This window comes from Canis lupus, chromosome 3 (genome assembly GCF_011100685.1).
Source record: "Canis lupus familiaris isolate Mischka breed German Shepherd chromosome 3, alternate assembly UU_Cfam_GSD_1.0, whole genome shotgun sequence".
NCBI lineage: Eukaryota > Metazoa > Chordata > Mammalia > Carnivora > Canidae > Canis > Canis lupus.
Genome location: NC_049224.1, coordinates 73,753,921 through 73,775,859, shown reverse-complemented (window position 1 = coordinate 73,775,859; position 21,939 = coordinate 73,753,921). Strand labels below are relative to the sequence as shown.

Here is a 21,939-nt window from a genome sequence, read left to right as displayed (position 1 = left end):
ATTTTTCTCTCTGCCCTCATACTGCGTGGCCACAGGCATGGGTGCAGTTGTGGGAAGGACAAGGCACTATAGGTAACTAGAGCCCCAGCTTTCCTGGAGGAAGATAAAAAATGGGAGCCCCAGGAAATCAGAACATACTAGGAAGATCCTGAAGAGGAAGAAGTTCTGGAAAGCAACCCTCTGAAGATATTTATGAACTCCCAGTTTCACTTCTTAACGATATATGCATATCTCATCCTAAATAAACCAAAGACTCTGAGAACTGAACTGAGGGATAGATCATAATACAAGTCCTATAGATCACAAACTGGGCTGAATAGGGACATATCTGAATACAACTGCAAAGCCTTTCAAATTGGAACTGACATTGAAACCACAACCCGCAGAAGGCTGGTTGATACTCAACCCAACAGAGTTGATTGCCTGCTTAAAAAAAAAAAAAAAAAAAAGTTAACCTTCTCCATGGGATTTAAAACAAGATACAAGAGTCTCAAACATAATGTTCAGCATGTCCAAAATATAACCCAAAGTTATCTGATATATGAAGAATCAGAAAAATTTCAACCTACTTGGGAAAAGGCAATTGAAAGATGCCAATGCCAAGATGATGCAGGTAGCAGCTATTACAAAAATGCTCCAAGAGATAAGGGCTAGCATTTTCAAAACAGATGAAAATGTAGTCTCAAAAAAGAAATAGAATCTCTAAAGAATAACTAAATGGAAGTTTTTAGACCTGAAAAGTATAATTAATACAGTATACTTAATAGCAAAATGGAAATCACAAAGAGTCAGTGAACTTAAAAATAGACCAATAGAAATATCCCAGCGAACACAGAGAAAGAAAAGATTGGAAGAAAATAAACAGTCAGTCTCAGCGGCCTGTGAAACAATACCAAAAAAATCTAACGTTTACGTCACAAGAGTTTCAGAAATAATGGCTAGAAACTGCTCACATCTTCCAAAAGACATAAACCTATATATTGTAGAAGCTCAGCAAGTCCCTAAAAGGATAAGTCCAAAAAAAACCTAGCTCAGACACATCAGTATCAAACTGCTAAAACTAAAGACGAAGAAAAAACTTGAAAGCAGCTAACGAGCAACATTTTAAATGACAGTGGATTTCTCACCATAAGCCATTGAGGCCAGTTCCAAGGAAGCATCATGACTTAAGTGCTGAAAGAAAAGAACTGTCAGTTTCATTACGCAGTGAAATACCCATCAGTGGTTTCTTCTCAGATGAAGAAAAATGAAGAGAATTTATTGCTAGCAGACCTGCTGTAGAATTGCTGAAAGAAGTTCTTCAAATGGAAGAGAACAGATGACAGAAGGAAATTTGGGACATCAAGAATTAAGGAAGAGCAACAGAAATGGTAAATATAGCAGCTCATTTTTTTTTCTTTTGAGATTTTTTTAAACATATATGTTGCTGTTTAAAGTAAAAATTATGATATTGTTTGATAGTGTTTTCAGTATTTAAGATACATTACATAAGACAACCACAACAGAAAGGGGAGAGGGTAGGGGCTCCTGGGTGGCTCAGCTAGTAAAATGTTTGCCTTCAGCTCAGGTCATGACCTCAGGGTCTTGGGATTGAGCCCCATGTCAGGGCCCCTGCTCAGTGGGGAGTCTGCTTCTCCATTTCCCTCTGCCCCTTCTGCTCACTCCTGCATGCACTCTTTCTCTCTCTCAAATAAATAAATAAATAAAATCTTTAAAAAATAAAATGTTTAAAAAAAGAGAGGCTAAAGTTATTATATGTGATTTCTATAATATTTGAAGTGGTAAAATACTTATTCTAAAGAGCCTATGAGAAATTAAATATGTATGTTATAATCTATAGCAATCACTAAAAAATACACAGATTTATACACAAAACCCCAATAGGTAAATTAAAAGGGAATACGGGAAATGTTCAAATCATGTTCAATGTTCTCCTTCAGAAAGGAGAAATGGAAACAAAAGGGAGAAACAAAACAATAAAACAATAGATTTAAGTTCATACAGATCAATTAACTATGTTAAATGTGTAAATGACAATGCTATTAGACTATTAGAATTTTTTTTAGAATAGAATTTTTAAATGACCCTATTATTTGCTGAAACTCACTTCAATGTAATGATATAATGAAATAACTAGATTAAAAAGTAAAAGGATGGAAAAAGATCATCCAAACACTAACCCGAAGAGAGCTGGGTGGCTATGTTCATATCAGACTAAGAACAAAGAAAATTACCAGGGATGAAGAGGCATATTGCATACTGACTAGATAGCATACTGCTAAATGAGTATGCACCTAACAACAGAGCCCCACAATAGATGAAGTAAAAACTGGCAGAATTAAAGGGAGAAATAAATAGACAACAATAATAGTTGAAGTCTTCAGAACCCTGTTTTCAATAATATATGGGACAACTAGATAGGAGATCAAAAAGGAAATAAAAGTGTCAAATTGAGACTAAGTGGAACACAGGCTGCCAGATCATGAGCTGTAGTTCAACACACACAAGACAAATCAAAATAGAAAAGGTTCCAGACAAAGTAACTGGCTTGTCTTGAGGGGCCTCACAGAGAGATCAAGGCACAGTGCAGACAGAAAGAGACAGAACCAAGGGCATGTGCTTTTAAGAGAGTTCATAGAAGAAAAACAGGCTTCGTGAATAGACTGCTTTAGGGTTTCCAGGCTAAGGCCAGATTGGTCAATTCTAACCAAAAGAGTAAGTGTTTGGAAGGCTCCAGTGATCTTATCCAAGGGGCACATAAGGCATATGGTGTTGGGAGGCAGGGAAGACTGTTGATCAAAAGGGCTTTTAGGGAAGTCACATTAGGAAATTAACACTTGTTTGTGACTCTGTGGGTGTGCATTTGCAGGAGGGACTAGTGTAGGATTAAGGTCGTTGCAGGCCACTTGGCCAAACAGAATGGATGCTAAGGTAGTAATACCATGGAGTAGCCTAGGTAAACTCTGAACAGACTTGGACAGCACTATAAACCAACTAGACCTAATAGACATCTATAGAACATTCCACCCAACAAGAGAATACATGTTTTTTCTATGGATCCATGGAACATGCACCCAGATAGTCCATATTCTGGGCCATGAAACCTCCACAGATTTAAGTTGAAGTCATGCAAAATGTGTTCCTTGACCATAATGTAATCACACATGAAATGAATAACAGGAAAACAACAGGAAATTCAATGAACACTTGGAAATTAACACACTTCCAAATAATTCATGAGTATATCTCAAAGCAAATTTAAAAATACATACAACTGAATAAAAATGAAAATGCAATATATTAAAATATGAGATACAGCTAAAACAGTACTGAGAAGAAAACTTATAGTATTAAGTGCTTACATACAAAAGAAAAAAAATCTCAAATTGATAATCTAAGTTTCTACCTCAAGAAACTCGAAAAAAAAGAGCAAACTAAGGGTAAGGCAGAAGGAATAAAATAATAAAGAGCAGAAACTGATGACATTGAAAATAGAATAGGAAAAGAAATCTAACAGCTGGATTTTTTTGAAAAAAAATTGATAAACCTCTAGTAAGAATGACAAGAAGACACAAATGCCCAATATCAGGAATGAAGCAGGAATATCACTACAGATATGGAAGCAACTAAAAGGATAATAAAGGAATACTACAGGTTTAGAATTACAAAGGAATACTACAAACAACTTAGAAATTTGACAACTTAGAAGATTGGAAAAATTCTTCAAAAATCACTGACTACCAAAACTCAACCCAGGTGAAACAGATAATCTATCCTAACTAGCCCCGTAACTCTTAAAGAAATTGAATAATTTTAAAGCTCCTGAAAAATTTCCAGGCTCAGATGGTTTTACTGGAGAATTCTACCAAACATTTAAAAAAAGAATTTACAGCAATTTTATAAAACCTCTTCAAAAAATAAAACTGGAAGAAACATTTCTCAACTTATTTTATAAGGACTAGTATTACCCTTACACCAAAATCAAAGTATAAAAAAAAGAAAGGGGCAGCCCTGGTGGCGCAGCGGTTTAGCGCCGCCTGCAGCCCGGGGTGTGATCCTGGAGACCCTGGATCAAGTCCCACATCAGGCTCTCTGTATGATGCCTGCTTCTCCCTCTGCCTGTGTCTCTGCCTCTCTCGCGCTCTCTCTGAAAAAATAAATCTTAAAAAAAAAAAAAGAAAGAAAGATCAATCTCTCTCATGAACTTGTACACAAAATCCTCAACAGAATTTCATGCACTGAATTCAGCAGTATGTGAAAAGAATTATACCTCATGACCAAGTGGGATTTATTCCAAGTACACAGGCTTATTTACATTCAAAAATCAATGAAGTTACTCTATCAACAGCTGAAGTACCATCTGAATATATCAGATGACATACAGAAACAGTCTCAAAAAATCCAACACCCATTCATGATAAAAATTCTCAGTAAGGGATGGAGGGGAATTACCTCAACTTGATAAAGAATGTCTATAAAAAACCTATAGCCAACATCAAACTTAATAGTGAAAAAGACTGAGTGCTTGCCCCCTAAGATTGGGAACAAGACAAGGATACCTACTCTCACTACTCTAATGCAACCTAATATTAGAAGTTCTAGCCACTGCAGTAAGACAGGAAAAAGAAATAAGCCACATCCAGATTGGAAAAAGAAAAGTAAAACCATCTCTATTTGCAGATGACCTGGTTGCTTGTGTAGAAAATCTCAAGGAATCTACAAACAAGAAACATCTAGAACTAAAACGAGAGAGAGTGCAGCAAGATCTCAGGATGTAAGGTCAACATACAAAAATCAGTCACATTTCTATATGTTAACAAGTATGTGGAAACCAAATAAAAAATACACCATTTTTAATCACTCCAAAGAAAATGAAATATTTAGATATACACTTAACATATCTGTGTGCTGAAAATTCCAAAATGCTGCTGAATGAAATTTAAAAAGACAGAAATAAACAGAGAAACACACAGTATTAGTATATTAAAAACAGTGATAACATCAAATGCTGGGAAGGATGAGGAGAACCTAGATCACTCAAATAGTTTGGCAATTTCTTAAACAAACTGAACATGCAATTATCATATGACCCAGCAATTTCACTCCTAGCCATTTTTCTCAGAAACATAAAAGCTTCTACTTCCAGAAGAACCTGAATATGAATGTTTACAGCAGCCTTATTTGTAATAGTCAAAAACTAGGAACAATCCAGATGCCCTTCAGTGGGTGAGTGGTTCAACTGGTATATCTATATGATGGAATACTACTCAACCATTAAAAGGAACAAACTAGGGCAGCCCAGGTGGCTCAGCGGTTTAGCGCCACCTTCAGCCCAGGGCCTAATCCTGGAGACCTGGGATTGAGTCCCATGTTGGGCTCCCTGCATGGAGCCTGTTTCTCCCTCTGCCTGTGTCTCTGCCTCTCTCTTTCTCTGTTGCAAATAAATAAATAAATAAATAAATAAATAAATAAATAAATAAATAAAATTTAAAAGGAACAAACTACTGATACAACAAGGGTGCTGAGTGAAAAATGCCAGTCACAAAATGCTGCATACTGTATGATTCTGTTTATGTAATATTGCTGAAATGATAAAGTTATAGAAAAGGAGAATGGATTAGTGGTGGCTAGGGGTTAAGGACGGGGCTAGGGTAGGTAGGCAGGAGGTTAAGTGTGTTTATAAAAGGACAACACAAGGGATCCTTGTGGTGATGGAACTATTCTATATCCTGTGGTGTGGATCTCAGGAATGCAAGTGATAAAATTGCATAGAACTACTAAACACACACACACACACACACACACACACACACACACACGGTGAATACAGGTAAAACTTGGGACAGCTGAAAAAGGTCAGTGGATCATATCAATGTCAGTATTTCCATTATAATATTATTCTATAGTTTTTCAAGATGTTACCATTTGAGGGAAAGGTGGAGGGTATGTATGATCTCTGTATTATTTCTTACAGTTGCATACAGATTCATAATTATATCAAAATAAAAAGTTAAATGATAACAACGAGAGAAAATATAAAGGGGAAAAGCTCTGGGAGGGCAGAAGGGAGGAGGGTGTTAAGACCAGGAAGAAAGATATAGCCATTAGGTGCCAACATTGTGCTGCTACACAGCTTTCTTTGGCCAACCTATCTTCCCTGTGACCCTATGCAGTAAAATGCCCCCAATTTTTCAGAGTTTTTGACCTATGTCTTGTGATTCCAAATCGAATGCTCTTTCTGCTATACCTCATTACTTTTTGTATGAAGAAAGTCAGGGTGATGGGGGGAGCACGTTGCAAAAAGAAACCTTTTTCCTCTAACAGCTAGGGAGAATGTTTTCCTACTCATACTTTTCTTCAGGGCAACTTCAGCCTCTTTGTTCCTGAAACTACAGATCAGAGAATTTAACCAGGCACATCCACCATACCCCTAAGAGATTTCTTTTAAAGATAAAATAAATTACAGAAATTCTGTTATTGTCTTACCTCAACCCAATAGATGTTCTATCCTACATATATCCCTTTTTGGAGAACACTGACTTGTTCTGTAGCGTACAATTTTTTGTGAATGAAAACTATTTTATTTAACACCTGTATTTACAATATACATATTTTTTCATTTTTCAGTATTAAAATTCATGACTTGGCAGAACTGAAAGACATGTATGCTATAATCAACCTGGACGATGAAAATAAAGGTACCGATTTTTCTGAAGCAGAGTGACATTTTATCACTGCGGTGACAGAGTAATGTGTTTATTATTATTTGATTTGCATTAATCATAGGAGGAATAAAACTAACACCCTTCATTAGAGTTCCCTAAAATAACTTACTTATTTTAGTAATTATAGAAGACTGTAAGTCCACTTTGATCCAAAGATTTATAGTGAATTTAATCTCAATTTCAGTTATAAAACCTAAATTCTTACACTCTTTCCCTTTGTTCCACTACTGAATGAATCAGTGCTCCTGTTCACATGCATACCTGTCCGTGGTGAATTTTTACTTTGTATAGACAAAACTATTAAAGATAGCACTTGAAGATTTTTATGTCTGCAGCTTACATGAAAATACGTGCTTGTTTGCACCAATATAACTTGTTTTTTATTAATCCTTGATTCTGTCAAATATTTCAGGTTTGGGCACGTTGTCCTGGACAGATGATGGCCAGTTGCTGGCATTGTCTACCCAAAGGGGCTCTCTGCATGTTTTCCTGACCAAGCTTCCCATACTCGGGGATGCCTGCAGCACAAGGATCGCGTACCTCACCTCCCTCCTTGAAGTCACCGTAGCCAACCCTGTTGAAGGAGTATGATCATGGTGTTATTTTGATTTGATTTATTAGGAAAATCAAAAAAGTTGTAGCAGTTGATTTGCTACTGTGCTTTTTCTGTATTATAGGAGCTGCCAATCACAGTTTCTGTTGACGTGGAACCCAATTTTGTAGCAGTAGGGCTTTATCATCTGGCCGTGGGAATGAATAATCGGGCTTGGTTTTATGTCCTCGGAGAGAATGGCAAGTCTCAATCCAGCTGTTGTTTTCTTACTTTCTTACTTAGCATTTAAATTCTGTTACTGTTTGGGAAGCACCATGTCTTTCACTCTTTTCCTTCAGCTGTCTCTTTCTTAAGAAGCTTAAACAGTTTTGTGAATCCTCTAAAAATTTTGCATAATTTTTGGAAAGATCTTATTCTTTACCTTTGTAGTGAATACAGCATGGTATAGTGGGCAGAGTATGACCTTAGGAATTAGGCCCTGAGTTTAAATTCCCCAGCTGCCTCTTGTAGCTAGCTGGGTGACTAGATAAATTCTTTACTTCTCTGAGCCTTGGTTTAGAAGACTTCGTCCAGAATATGAGGATTCTTCTACACGTAAGGGGTCATGAGGAAAACTAAATGAAATAAAATGATGTGATCCACTTTTGCACAATGTCCTTCTTAGGCACTCCTTGGTCAGGTAATTGAGTTCCTCCCTATTCCTTTTATTCTTGAGGTAATGACCACTAGCATCTGAAGGGATGCTAGTGGTCATTTTTTTTTTTTCTTCTCCCCACTGGAGGTCAGATATCCCTTAGGAGTAGAACAAGCTGGAGATTTAGCCTCAGATAGAGTACACCATTAAGCTTATTGTCACTAAAGTGGAAACTTTTGGTTGTTTCACGTGTAATTTTATTTTCTACTACTTTGTTTCATGTGATTCATTATGGAATTCCTGAAGGCAAATTTATGTAACAACTAAGATTTTCTTTACAGTGGCTAAAATAAAAATTTTAGATTTAGAATATCCTTAAAAATGCACTCATTTAAAAAATGCACTCATTTAAAAATTATTTGCAAATCTTTGTAATTATATTTTTACATGTATGTTTTTTTATTGCTACAGCTGTTAAAAAATTGAAAGATGTGGAGTATCTGGGGACAGTTGCCAGTGTTTGCCTTCATTCTGACTATGCTGCTGCACTTTTTGAAGGCAAAGTCCAGTTGCATTTGGTAAGTAATTTTGATGTCCTGGAGCCCTCAGGACTCTTGATGGATGACCCGGTTTAGTGATAATGAACAGCTTAATGTCATATTACCAAGAACATTGGTCAGGAAGCAACCACATACAGACTAGCTAGAAAATCAAGTGTGTTGACGGAATGAGCACTGGGTGTTATGCTATATGTTGGCAAATCGAACTCCAATAAAAAATATACAAAAAAGGACTAACAAAACTCTTTGCCCTTCTGGATGAGATGTTCAGTTAATTTTCTTATTCTTTTCCAAGAAAGCCAACAAAGTTTCAACTATGCTACTCACAATATTGCCATGGTAAAAATGACCCAGTTGGAAAATGCATCTAGTAGAAAATTAAAAACTGATTGGAAAGTTCTATGCCTGAGCTTCCTGAAATGAATTGACTTATATATTTGGGCATATCACTTACGGGGAATCCTTGAAACTATGCTGGTTAAATTGTTCAAAAGATAGTGGCTCCTGAGACAAACCATTGAGACTCTTAATCATAGGAAATAAAATGAAGGTTGTTGGACAGGAGGCGGGGAGAGGGACGGGGGTGGGGTAACTGGGTGATGAACTAAGGAGGGCACGTGATGTAGTGAGCACTGGGTATTATATAAAACTGATGAATCACTAATCTCCACCTCTGAAACTAATAATATGGTAATTAATTGAATTTAAACTTTAAAAAAAGGATCTAGCGTTAAAAAAAAAAATAGAGACTTTAAAAAAGAAGATATTGGCTTCTAACCAAGGGCATCTCCTACATCTATTTCTTGGCTCTTTGCTTCTGGGAAGCCAGAGAATAGCTACTAGACCACTGTAGAGCCTCCCACAAAGATTATTCCCACCGAAGAGGGATGTTTAATGCTGCCCGACTGGCAAGCTGTGATCCCTGTCTGATGTCTTTCTCATTAGACTGGTAGCCTGAGGAGTCTGAATGTTTAATTGAACTTCAGGAGAAGACCTTCCCCTATCTCCCAAGATGGTGTGGACCCACTTTACTCAAATCTATAAGCTACTCTGATTCTTTATGTTTTAGATAGAAAGTGAGATCTTGGATGCTCAAGAAGAACGTGAGACTCGGCTTTTCCCAGCAGTGGATGATAAGTGCCGTATTTTATGCCATGCCTTAACTGGTGATTTCCTCATCTACGGTACAGATGTAGGTATTGGCTTCTTTGATATAGAACATGGGGGAATTGCTAATTTTTACTTTGTAATATATATATGTGTGTATTGTATACATTATGTTAAATTGCTATGTACAGTACGTACACACTTATGTACAGCCCAGCATATAGATCACATGATTTGCTAGTATCAAGTGCTTTTGATTATAAGCAATTCTGATGGCAGAGTAAAAAGAGCAGACTTTGGAGTTTGGAAAATCTGGGCTCAAATGCCAGTTTTATTACTTGCTAGGTGCTACTTAACCCCTTCCAAGCCTCATTTTCCTTATCTAGATGCTAATTTAATTTGATGATGAACATAAGATAGCTTATTCAGCTTTAGATTTCCAGAGCCTACATTTAGTAGGCATTTAATAAATAGTAAAATTAATTGAATATTGAGAATCCTACTTTGATCTTTTGGGGATGTTTTGAAAAAGAGAGAGTTGGAGGTTGGGCAGAGGGAGAGGGAGAAAGAGAATCTTAAGGAGGCCCCAGGCTCAGTGTGGAGCCCAATGCTTGGCTCAGTCTCACGACCCTGAGATCATGATGCAAGCAAAAATCAGGAGTTGGACACTTAACTGACTGACCCACCCAGATGCCCCTCCCTGGCTTTTGGTCCTTTGAGTTACCAGTACCCTATACCTCTACATAGTAAGCTAGCTAGATGAACATTCTAGTAGTAGCATCTTACATTTGTAAATGTTTTCAGAGCATATCATGCCTATTATCTTGTTCAGTCTCTAAAAGAATTTAGTATAGGTGGTAGGAAGGGCACTATTTTCCGCACTAGAAAAACAATTATTCACAGTTTCAAATGCTTCATTTTCTCACATTAAACTGTTTTTTTTAAAGCATGTTTTAAAACATGTTTATTGCCATAAGAGAGACTTTAAATTTAAGTTCGACATAAAATAATAATCTTTTTACTAATATATACCAATAGGGTAGGTTTCATGTGTCAGATTAAGTGGTAAGGGATATGGTAAATAATAGTAAATATAATACATTTGTATGATAACGTAACAGTTTGTAAAGCCTTAATCTCACTTATTTTATCTCATTAGTTTTATAAAACAAGCAGAGAAGTTTTAGAGACTGAAGAAAAGTGAAGATTAAGCAGTTAGTAAGTTTGTAACAAATGTGACACTTGAACCACGATTCCACATGGCATTTTGAAATAAGAACTCAAAGTGTGGGATGACTGGGTGGCTCAGTGGTTGAGCCTCTACCTTTGGCTCAGGTCATGATCCTGGGGTCCTGGGATCGAGACCCACATCAGGCTCCCTAGGAGGAGCCTGGTTCTGTCTCTGCCTACGTCTCTGCCTCTCTCCCTGTGTCTCTCATGAATAAATAAATTTTTAAAAAAAGAACTCAAGGGCAGCCTCGGTGGCTTAGCAGTTTAGCACTGCCTTCAGCCCGGGGCATGATCCTGGAGACCCGGGATCGAGTCCCACATCGGGCTCCCTGCATGAAGCCTGCTTCTCCCTCTGCCTATGTCCCTCTCTCTCTCTCTCTCTCTCTCTCTCTAAAAAAAAAAAAACAAAAAACAAAAACTCGAAGTGTGATAGTCTGTAAGTCAGCATTTATCTCAGTCTCTTTCTTGAGTAATTCTGAAAATATGTCTTTAAAGTTTTATCAAGTTATTAATATACAACAAACTGCACTATTTAAAGTCTACAATTATATAACAGTTTTGATGTGCATATACCTGTGAAACACCATCAACTTAATCAAAATAGTGAATGTATTCATCATTGCCAAAAGTTTTCTCATGCCCCTTTATGATTCCTCCTTCCTGTCCCGCCCCCTCTGAGGTCACTATAAATGAGTTTCTGTTATCTAGTTTTATATAAATGGAATCAGAGTATGTACTTCTTCCTATTTGCCTTCTTTTATCCAGGATCATTATTTTGAGGCTTATTTCTCTTGTGTGTATCAATTATTGATTACTTTTTCTTTTTTGCATTTTATAGAATACACTTAAAATTGACTTAACCATGAACCCAAGGATGGACACTGGGGGCTATTTTCAGTTTGGGGTTGTTTCCATCCTGGATTGTTTCCAGTATGGGGTATTTACAAATAAAGCTGCTATAAACATTCATGTTCAAGTCTTTGCATGGGCGTGTTTTCTTTTCTTTTGGATAAATACTAAGAAGTAGAATGACTACATCATATGGCATGTGTATGTTTAAGTTTTTAAGAAACTGACAGACTATTCTCTAAATTGCTTGTACCATTTTACATTCCCATCAACTGTGTGGATGTTCCAATTCCTCTACATCCTCATGAACATTTGATATGGTCAGTCTTTTTAATTTCAGCCACTCTTAAGTGTGTACTGAAATCTTAACTGTGATTTTAATTTGCTTATCCCTAATGGACTCATGTGAAGCATCTTTTCTTTCTTTTCTTCCTTCCCTACCCCCACCAGCATCTTTTCACATGCTTGTTTGTTCTCTGTATATCTTTGGTGAAGTGTCTGTTCAAATTTCTTTGGCCATTTCTTAATTGGATTGTTTTCTTATTATTGATTTTTGAGAATTCTTTATATATTCTAGATTCAAGTCCTTTATCAGATACATGCTTTGCAAGTATATTTTTCCCAGTGTATCAGTGGTCTTTTCATTCTCTTAACAGTGTCTTTAAAGAGAAGACATTTTTAAAATTTTTGATGAAGTCAATTTACTAATTTGTTTTTTACAGATCATGCTTCTGGTATCATATCTAAGTAATCTAACCCAAGGTCACAAAGTTTTTCTCCTTTATTTTCATCTGTAAGCTTTATAGCTTTATGTGTTTTTTTTTTAATTTTTATTTATTTATTTATGATAGTCACAGAGAGAGAGAGAGAGGCAGAGACACAGGCAGAGGGAGAAGCAGGCTCCATGCACCGGGAGCCCGATGTGGGATTCGATCCCGGGTCTCCAGGATTGCACCCTGGGCCAAAGGCAGGCACCAAACCGCTGCGCCACCCAGGGATCCCCTATAGCTTTATGTTTTATATTTAGGTCTATGATCCATTTTGAGTTAATTTTTATTTATGCTGTGAGTTATAGATCAAAGTTCATTTTTTTGTTTATAGATATTCCAATTGTTTTAGCACCATTTGTTGAAAAGACTGTCCTTCCTCCACTCAGTCCTCTTTGTACTTTTGTCAAAAATCAATTGTCCATAAATGTGTGGATATTTTTCTGGAATTGCTCATTCCATTGATATGTGTGTTTGTGTTTATAACAGTATCACCCTGTTTTAAGTACTTGTATCTTTATAATAAGTCTTGAAATCAGGTAGCATTAGCCCTCCAATTTTGAGCTCCTTTCTCAAAGTTGTTTTGGCTATTCTCAGTACTTTGCATTCCCATTTGAACTTGTGATAAGCTTGTCAATTTTTACAAAAAGCCTGTTGGGAATTTTAAAGGGATCATGTTGAACTTATAGATCAGTTGCCATCTTGACAAAATCTACTCACCAATGAACAAGGTATATATCTCCATTAATTTAGGTTTTATCTCCATTAATTTAGGTTTTAATTTCTCTTAGTGTTTTCGAATTTTTGGTATACCAGTCCCCCTTTTTGTCAGAGAAATGAAGATATAAGTCCACACAAGAATTTGTATACCAGTATTCATAGCAAAATTACTTACAATAATCAAAAGCTGGAAACAACCCAAATGTCCATCAACTGATAAGTAAACAATATATAGCATATCTGTATAATAGACTATTGTTTGGCAGCAAAAAGGAATAAAATACTGATATATACTGCAACATAGACGAACCTTGAAAACATCATGTTAAGTAAAAGAAGACAATCAGAAAAGGCCACATACTGTATGATACCATGTATATGAAATGTCCAGAATTGGCAAATCTATGGAGATAAAAAGTAGATTAGTGGTTGCCTAAGACTGCAGGGTGGCAGGGGAGTGGAGGGGGGTTGGGGAGATTAAGGAAAGACTACTAAATGGGGTTTCTTTTGGAAGTGATAAAATATTTTTAAATGAATTGTGATCAAGTATGCAACTCTGTGAATATACAAAAAAACCATGGAGTTGTACATTTTATGTGGGTGAATTACATGGTATGTGAGTTATACTTCAATATGCTTTTTTGTTTTTATTAAAATGCAGACATCTTTTTAAAAAGGGAAAATAATCTCTGGGGATATCTGGGTGGGTCTATTCTGGGCTTCTTTATTCTGTTCCAGTGATCTATGTGTCTGTCCCTTCATCCATACTACACAGTTTTGATTACTGTAGCAGAACAAAAAAAAAAAAAAAAAGAAGTCTTGAAACGGAATAGACTAATTTTCCCACCTTATTCTTTTTTTATTCAAAATTGCTTTATTCTAGTTCCTTTGCCATTTCATATAAATTTTAGAATAATCTTGTTTCTATCTACAAAAACGTTTTAAGATTTGAATTGGAATTATATTAAACCTGTATATCAGAGAGAATTAATTAACATGTTTATTGTGGTGATTCTTCCAATCCATGAATACAGTATATCTCTCCATTTATTTAGATCTTCTTTGATTTTTCCATCAGTGTTATATAGTTTTTAGCATACAAATGCTATGCAAGGTTTGCTAATATTTATACCTAAATATTTCATTTTTTAAATGATTATAAATGGTAATATATTTCTAAATTTTGGTATCTATAGTTCATTGCTAATATATAGAAATACAATTGATTGCATCAGATGGTTTTGTTTAATTTTCTAATTTGTCTTAACAGCAAAAATGTTTAAAAATAGCATGATTTGGAAAGCTATTCTTAAACAGTAAGGATATTTCCTATAAGATGAAAATCTGAAAATCAGTTATGCTTTAATATCACTAGGAATGTTAGAACTAATTGACTGTTGAATCAGATGTACATTCTCACTCATTTTCTTGGGTCTATACCTCTACATGTAATAAATATTATTTTAGACTTCATGAAAAATACAGTATATTATCTCTTAAAATTGGAAGTATGTTTAAATGCTTACAGTATTTTCTCGACAACCTTATATGTGTACTACTGGGGTTTTTTTTTAGACTGGTGTTATTCAGTATTTCTACATTGAAGACTGGCAATTTGTTAATGATTATCGACATCCTGTCAGCGTGAAAAAGATTTTTCCTGACCCAAATGGAACCAGATTAGTTTTCATTGATGAAAAAAGTGATGGATTTGTCTACTGTCCAGTAAGTCTGGTAGATTTTTTTTAAGCATTCATTTTTTTAAAAATGTGATATGCAAAAGTATTTTAATATATATTATATATAAAATAATTTTTTCTTAAACAGTTCAAGGATTGTAATACTTTATAGTGTTTGTGATCCATTTTCATAACTATTTACATCAAGAAAACTTTCTCCATTATTCTATAGTTTTTCATAGTGTCAGTCCCAGAAGGATTTTTTATTTTTAATTTTTTTTTTATTTTTTTTTTTTCAGAAGGATTTTTTAAATGGAAAAATAGTTATATTCTGTACTGCCTTAACCTTATTTACTGCACAATATTACAGTACATCTTGATGTGTATGACTTTTCTCTCCAGGTGTGCAATAAGCTTGAGAAGGCAAGGACTCCTCTCTGCCCACCTCACTTGATTTTCCTTTTGCCTTAATGATCCTAAACACAAAGAAAAGATATTTTTGTATAAGATAATAAAAAACAGATGGGCCCTTTTTAGAATCAGTTACTGTTATTTTTATAGATCCTTAACTTTTTCAAAAATAGGTTAGAAGGAGATAGTTTTTTACATCATTTGCTGTACTTGAATTTTTCATTTACTTTTGATACCCAGTTAATGATTTAGCATGTTCTTGGTCACAGTTCACAGAGACTACAGTTGCTCTGAGATGCATCCTAATAATTGTTCCCCTCACCTTAGTAGCCACTTGATGAAGACCACTTTCCCCTCACTGGCCACTTCACAAGATACTGAGCCAGCCTCCCTGCCTGCCTGCCTTCCTTCTCTCTCTCTTCCTTTCCTTCCTTCCTGTTTGTCCTTCTTCTTCTTCTTCCTTTATATTTTTCTTTTTTTTCTCTTCTTTTTATCTTTGATAAATATAACCGGTTTCTACAGGAGCACCTGGATTATCTAGGCAAAATTCCCAATATGCCAGTTCTTGTTCACCCCATTCCTCTCCCAGTCATAAAACAAATGAGGGAAAATGACCTCAAGAGAAGGATAACCCTGAGTTCTTTCTTCTTGACCCAGAAATTCCTCTTGTACAGATCCCCTTTCTGTAACAGGGCTGTTATTCCAGCTGCCTGGCTTCCCTGCATGGGCTCACCACAGAGGGAAGCTGCTGCTGAGGGTCCTGTGAAAGCAGGTGGGGAAATCGGGGATCTGACAGGAGTCCAAGTTAGAACTGGGGTCTGGCTGCTAGGGGAAGGGTGAAAAGCTAGAGCAGTCTAAATGAATTGACACATTTTTCTTTCTCCTTTTACAGTTCTCCTTTCCTAGATAATTTCTGTTAAAGAGGCTACATGACCTTCCTCATGTAGTTGCCATGAGGTTTCAGTGAGTTGGTTTTTCTAAAGATTTTATATTTTTAAAGATTTTATTTATTCATGAGAGAGAGAGAGAGCGCGCGCGCAAGTGAGCAGAGACACAGGCAGAGGGAGAAGCAGGCTCCATGCAGGGAGCCTGACGTGGGACTCGATCCCAGGACTCCAGGTTCACGTCCTGGGCCGAAGGCAGGCGCTAAACCGTTGAGCCACCCAGGGATCCCCTGAGTTGGTTTTTCTAAACACATGATCAGGCATCTGGTAGCTATTTAGCAGGTGTTAGTGAAAGCCCTGCCTCTGTTTTGCTTTACTACCCTTAAACCCCTTAAGTTCCAGAACTATCTCACTGTTTCCTCCCATTCCCACTCCCATCTCCAACTCTAACCTGCAGCTTAGTTACATGTTAAGGAAAAAAGAGTCTGGGTAAAACAACATCCACACAAAAGACTGACTCTCCCTAACCCAGCCCGTGGACGGTGTTAGCTTTTATACAAATGAAGATCTCCCTGCTGGGTTAGACTCTTAGGCAGTTGTGGGCAAGATGTCCGAGGGGAGTACAGGAGTGAATTCCTCTTTTAAATGACACCAGACAGTCTCTACAGGGAAGGCGAGCTGGGCAGGGCAGGGAACGGCAGGCTTGTGCGGAGCCTTTCCCACCGCCGAGGGCCCCTGGACTCCAGCCCGGAGGGCTGTGCATTTGATCTGATTTGATCACTCACCCTGTCAAAGTCTGTTACTACTGCAGCTTACTTTACTACTCCATTTCAACAAATTTGAGAGAAACATTGCTCCTGTGGCATACATATGTGAAAATGTGTATCTATTCCGATGGCTGCTGTTCCTCTGTCAAGTTTTACATGTCCTTGCAACTTCCCTTCATATGTATATTTATTCAATCAGCTGTCCCACACTGTGACTGATGGGCTACCGTAGAATTGGGAGAGATGACTTTTTCCCTACAAACACCCTAATAAAACAGCCTTGTACTGCATCACACACCAGAAGCCCATTAAGGATGATTTGCTGTGTATTACAGGAAGTTCATAATATGTAGAGTGTAGTAGTTAAGTGCGTGGACTTTGAAGACAGGCGAAGAGACCTGGATTTAAGATTAGTAATAATTACAACTAATATTTTTGTGCTGAGTACTCCTTAACTGTATAAATTCTCTCTTAATCCTTAAAGCAGCCCCAGAGATAAATACTCATATTTTTTTAAAGTAAACTTTATGCCCAGTCTAGGACTCAAGCTCATAATCCCAAGATCAAGAGTCACAATGTTCTACTGACCGAGCCACCGGGCACCCCAACAAATAATCATATTATTGGCCATTTTACAGGTGAAGAAACTAAGGTTAGAAAAGGTAAGTACCTTGTCCAAGGTCACACAGTCAGAAAACAGTATCCGTGGTATGAGCCCTGGGTGGCTTCCTCCAGAGCTCTCACCTTGATTGGGTTCCCAGTTTCACCATTTATAAAATGGGTGCAGCTCTATCTACTCTGTAGGTTGCTATGTAAAAACTAAACAAGATGATGTGCGTAAAGCTTTTACTACAGTGCCTGCCATGTAATAAGCACTCACAAATGGTTGCCTTTTTAAAAAGACTTTTGGGGCAGCCCGGTGGCTCAGCAGTTTAGCGCCGCCTTCAGCCCAGGGCGTGATTCTGGAGTTCCGGGATCGAGTCCCGCGTCGGGCTCCCTGCATGGAGCCTGCTTCCCCTTGCCTGTGTCTCTGCCTCTTTTTCTCTCTGTCTCTCATGAATGAATAAATAAAATATTTTTTAAAAATAACTTAATAAAAAATAAATAAATAAATAAATAAATAAAAATAACTTAATAAAAAAAAAAAAGACTTTTGCCACCAGTCGAGTGACATTGGTTGTCTCATCTGCACAAAGCAAGGGTCACTATAACACAGTGGTCAGAAGCAGACTGTAGAGCCAAACTGCCTTCTGGTTCAAGTCCTCACCCCCCTAGCTATCTATCTTTGGGCTAATTTCTTTGTGGCTGAATCTCTTCATCTGCAAAATGGGAGTAAGAATGCCTGTCTTGTATAGTATGAGTTAGAATTAAATGAGGTTGCGTTTATATGAGAAATTAGCATGATACCTGAAAAGTAGCACTGTCTAATAGAAATATAATTAGAACTACATATAATTTTAAATTTTCTACTAGCCATATTTTTTTAAAAGAAGGTAAAAAGAAACAGGTGAAATTAATGTATTTAACCCAACATTGCTACTTCAGTATGTCATCTATGTAAAAAATATGCTGAGATGCTTTACCCTTTTTTTTATATTAGCTCCATGAGACCTAGTGGGTAGTTTAAACTTTCATCTCAGTCAGACTAGACACATCTCAGTGTTCAAATAGCCACATATAGATGTGAAACAGTGACTACTGTGTTGGACAGCACAGCTCTATAGTATTATTCACAAGTCTTCCATTTCATTCTTATTTTGAGAACAAGATGAGGTAGGGTGGAGGTAGATTTCTTAGCTTCACATTTTTTTTTAAAGATTTATTTATTTATTTATGATAGACATAGAGAGAGAGAGAGGCAGAGACACAGGAGGAGGGAGAAGCAGGCTCCATGCCGGGAGCCCGATGTGGAACTCGATCCCCGGACTCCAGGATCGCGCCCTGGGCCAAAGGCAGCCACTAAACCGCTGAGCCACCCAGGGATCCCCCTCAGCTTCACATTCAGGGAATATATAAGCCTGTCTGCCAAGGTCCCTGGAATATGTGGATTGATTTTTTTTAATAGTTTATATCACTAACAGCACATTTTATGTTTATTGGAATGCATTATAGAGAGGTTTTTGAAAGAAAACAGACCCAGTGGAATTTGATTTTCAAATACGTAGGAATTAATCTGCTTCTTCTCTAGCTAGAGCATTTCTCTACCAGGTATTGGAAATTTTCTGAACACAGTGTGTTCATGGTTTAAATATCTCTTGTCTTCAGCAGATTCAACTTTTTTTCCCCCTAAGCTGAAGCTTTGTGTCCATACTTGTAGTTTTTCCTGAAAATTCACCAAGTTTTAGAGAAAAACCTTAATTTGCCGTATAAACCACAGGGTTTCTTTCAAGCCAGATCTAGTACAAGAATAGAAAAAGGTAATGTGCTTGCAGTGTTGTTGGGTTGCTGGGAAAGCTACGCCAGCCAAGGCAGCGGAACAGGCTCCTACCAAGGCAAGTGATGACATTTAAGTACAGTCTTGAGGCAAATCTGTAAATCCTGTTTTGTAGGTTAATGATGCTACCTATGAGATTCCAGACTTTTCACCAACCATCAAAGGTGTTCTTTGGGAAAACTGGCCAATGGATAAAGGCGTATTTATTGCATACGATGATGATAAGGTATACACTTACGTCTTTCACAAGGACACGATACAAGGTATTTAATCACTTTTTGTGCATTTGTTGACAAACAGATTTCCGTGACAGTGAAATTAAAACCTTCCTTTTGATTTATATGCCGGTATCCGCTTTCAGCATTAAAATGTCTTTTAAAATCTAAGGATCCAAGGTCATTTTGGCTGGAGGCACCAAAGTCCCCTTCTCTCATAAACCTTTGCTGTTATATAATGGAGAGCTGACCTGCCAGACGCAGAGTGGAAAAATCAACAACATGTACCTGAGCACGCACAGGTTCCTCGACAGTTTAAAAGATGTGGGGCCTAATGAGCTGAGGCAAATGCTGACACAGACTTTAATGCTCAAGAGGTAGGACTCAAAACACTTCTCTGGAGCGTCTCATTTGCTTTTGTGATTTTAAAGGTCAAATCCTATTAAAATAGATGGAGATGATAGTATTTATCTTGTTTACAGTATTATTGTGAGGCCCAGGTGAGAATGTATGTAAGTCCTAAAGGAAATACTGTTGTACTAAGCCCAAATAGCATACTTACTGTGAAATTCTAATAAACCTATTGTTTCAACAATATCCTAATGTCAACATAAGAATTTTGGTTTTGCCTTGCTTGGGATTTCCTTTTTCTGCTTTTTCGTCTTACCTATTCTAGCCACCTTGAGTCTTCTTTGTGGTTTTGACCATGTCTTAAATGTTGCTGTTCCTCAGGGTCCCATGAGCCCCCTCTTCTCTTCTCTAATGATTCTTTCTGAATGAATCTCCTCTACTTACATGGCTTCAATAGCATTCATAAGAGGCTGACTCCAAAACGTCCATCTTTCACTTAAACGTATATTTACCACTGCCTGCCAATTGTGTGTTCGGAAGCCCATGAACCCCTCAGATTTGCTCTATTTAAAACAATTCATCTGGGAAACCCTGAATGGCTCAGCGGTTTGGCGCCGCCTTCAGCCTGGGGCGTGATCCTGGAGACCTGGGATCGAGTCCCACGTCCGGCTCCCTGCGTGGAGCCTGCTTTTCCCTCTGCTTGTGTCTCTGCCTCTCTTTCTCTCTGTGTCTCTCTTGTGAATAAATAAATAAAATCTTAAATAAAATAAAATAAAATAAAATAAAATAAAATAAAATAAAATAAAATAAAATAAAATAAAATAAAATAAAACTTAATCTTCCCCAGCCCCCTCGCTTCCCCTAGTCCTAATCCCATGTGTACATGTCCCAACACACACACACCTATACCTACACACACCCACACACCAGACTCTTTTCTCCATTCCCCCACCCCCACCCCATACTCCCCCATTAACTCAGGCCCCCACTCAGAGTAATGTATAATGGAACCACTCCCTGACTGCTGTCTCTACTGATAGTCTCATGACAATCTCATTTATTCACTACACTTGAAAATATCAGTCTGATCCTCTTACCCCCCTGCTGGAGATCTTTCCCATTGCCTTGAGGAAGAAATCCCTCCTCCTCAGGGACCTCAGCAGGACATATTAGATCCTTGTTTTATTACTAGTCTCAACTGTGCCTCTACTCCCTCTCTGTTCTGCTGGCTGCTTGAATTCGATATTTTTCATGATTCTTTGCCTTGGCACATACAGCTTTCCTTTCCTGGAATGTCCTTCCTCTGTGTCTGTAGGCAGTAACTTCTATTTTTCACATTCAGCTGAGGCCTCTCCTGCTCCAGGATGCCTTCCCCAGAGCCCCCTAACCTCCGGTGGCCTGGGTTGCGGGCCCTCCTGGTGAATGGCCTCCAGGCAGTAAACACAGTGATTTAGAGCACTTTGCACCCTCCTGCTATGTGATGGGCTGGTCTTGGGAGGCCTCTGAGCTTCACTCTTCCTCATCTATAAAGGAGAAATTATAATATTCCTTAGTGGTTAGGGTTGTTAGGGTAACACAGTGAGAGAATCTATGCAAAGTGTTTGGCACAGATTCACATATTAGAAGCACTCAGTTAACCTCTGTCACACTGTGTCAGGGTCATCTGTTGACTTATCTGTCTCTTCCACCTTCCCCAGTCATGACCACCTAAAGGACAGTGAATGTGTGTTTGATCTTTGTATCTTGGTTCCAAACAGTTTCTGGCACAAAAAAGGTGCTCAATAAATGCACATTGGGTGGGAAAATGCAATAAGTGAATAGATGTAATACATTCTTTGATGTAGCAGTCCCACAAAAAGTTCAATTGGCATTTGTGGCTGTGCTTTAAAACCAGAGATCAGCTAGCTTTTTCTGTTATGGACCAAATGGTGAGCATTTCAGGCTTTAAAAGCCATGAAATATTTGTCACATCTACTCAAGCCGTTGTAACACAAGAGCAGCCAAGACAGTCCATAAAAATTTAGGCCAAGTGGCTATGTTCCACCCAGACTTC

The 21,939-nt window shown here is 37.5% G+C and overlaps 1 protein-coding gene across 11 annotated transcripts in view; it reads left to right on the top strand.

Annotated features, from left to right (window-relative positions):
* The window catches only part of WDR19 (WD repeat domain 19), a 157,065-nt gene that overhangs the window by 24,388 nt on the left and 110,738 nt on the right, over nucleotides 1–21,939 (top strand). For all 11 annotated transcript variants that reach the window (XR_005357286.1, XR_005357287.1, XR_005357283.1 and 8 more), the window contains exons 10-17: nucleotides 6,628–6,698; nucleotides 7,138–7,310; nucleotides 7,403–7,517; nucleotides 8,384–8,490; nucleotides 9,542–9,664; nucleotides 14,721–14,870; nucleotides 19,436–19,583; nucleotides 19,708–19,912. Coding sequence is in view for 5 of the 11 variants with exons in the window: in XM_038533468.1 (XP_038389396.1) it covers nucleotides 6,628–6,698; nucleotides 7,138–7,310; nucleotides 7,403–7,517; nucleotides 8,384–8,490; nucleotides 9,542–9,664; nucleotides 14,721–14,870; nucleotides 19,436–19,583; nucleotides 19,708–19,912 (1,092 nt within the window). In the remaining 6 variants the exon portion in view is untranslated. The remainder of the gene's footprint in view (nucleotides 1–6,627; nucleotides 6,699–7,137; nucleotides 7,311–7,402; nucleotides 7,518–8,383; nucleotides 8,491–9,541; nucleotides 9,665–14,720; nucleotides 14,871–19,435; nucleotides 19,584–19,707; nucleotides 19,913–21,939) is intronic.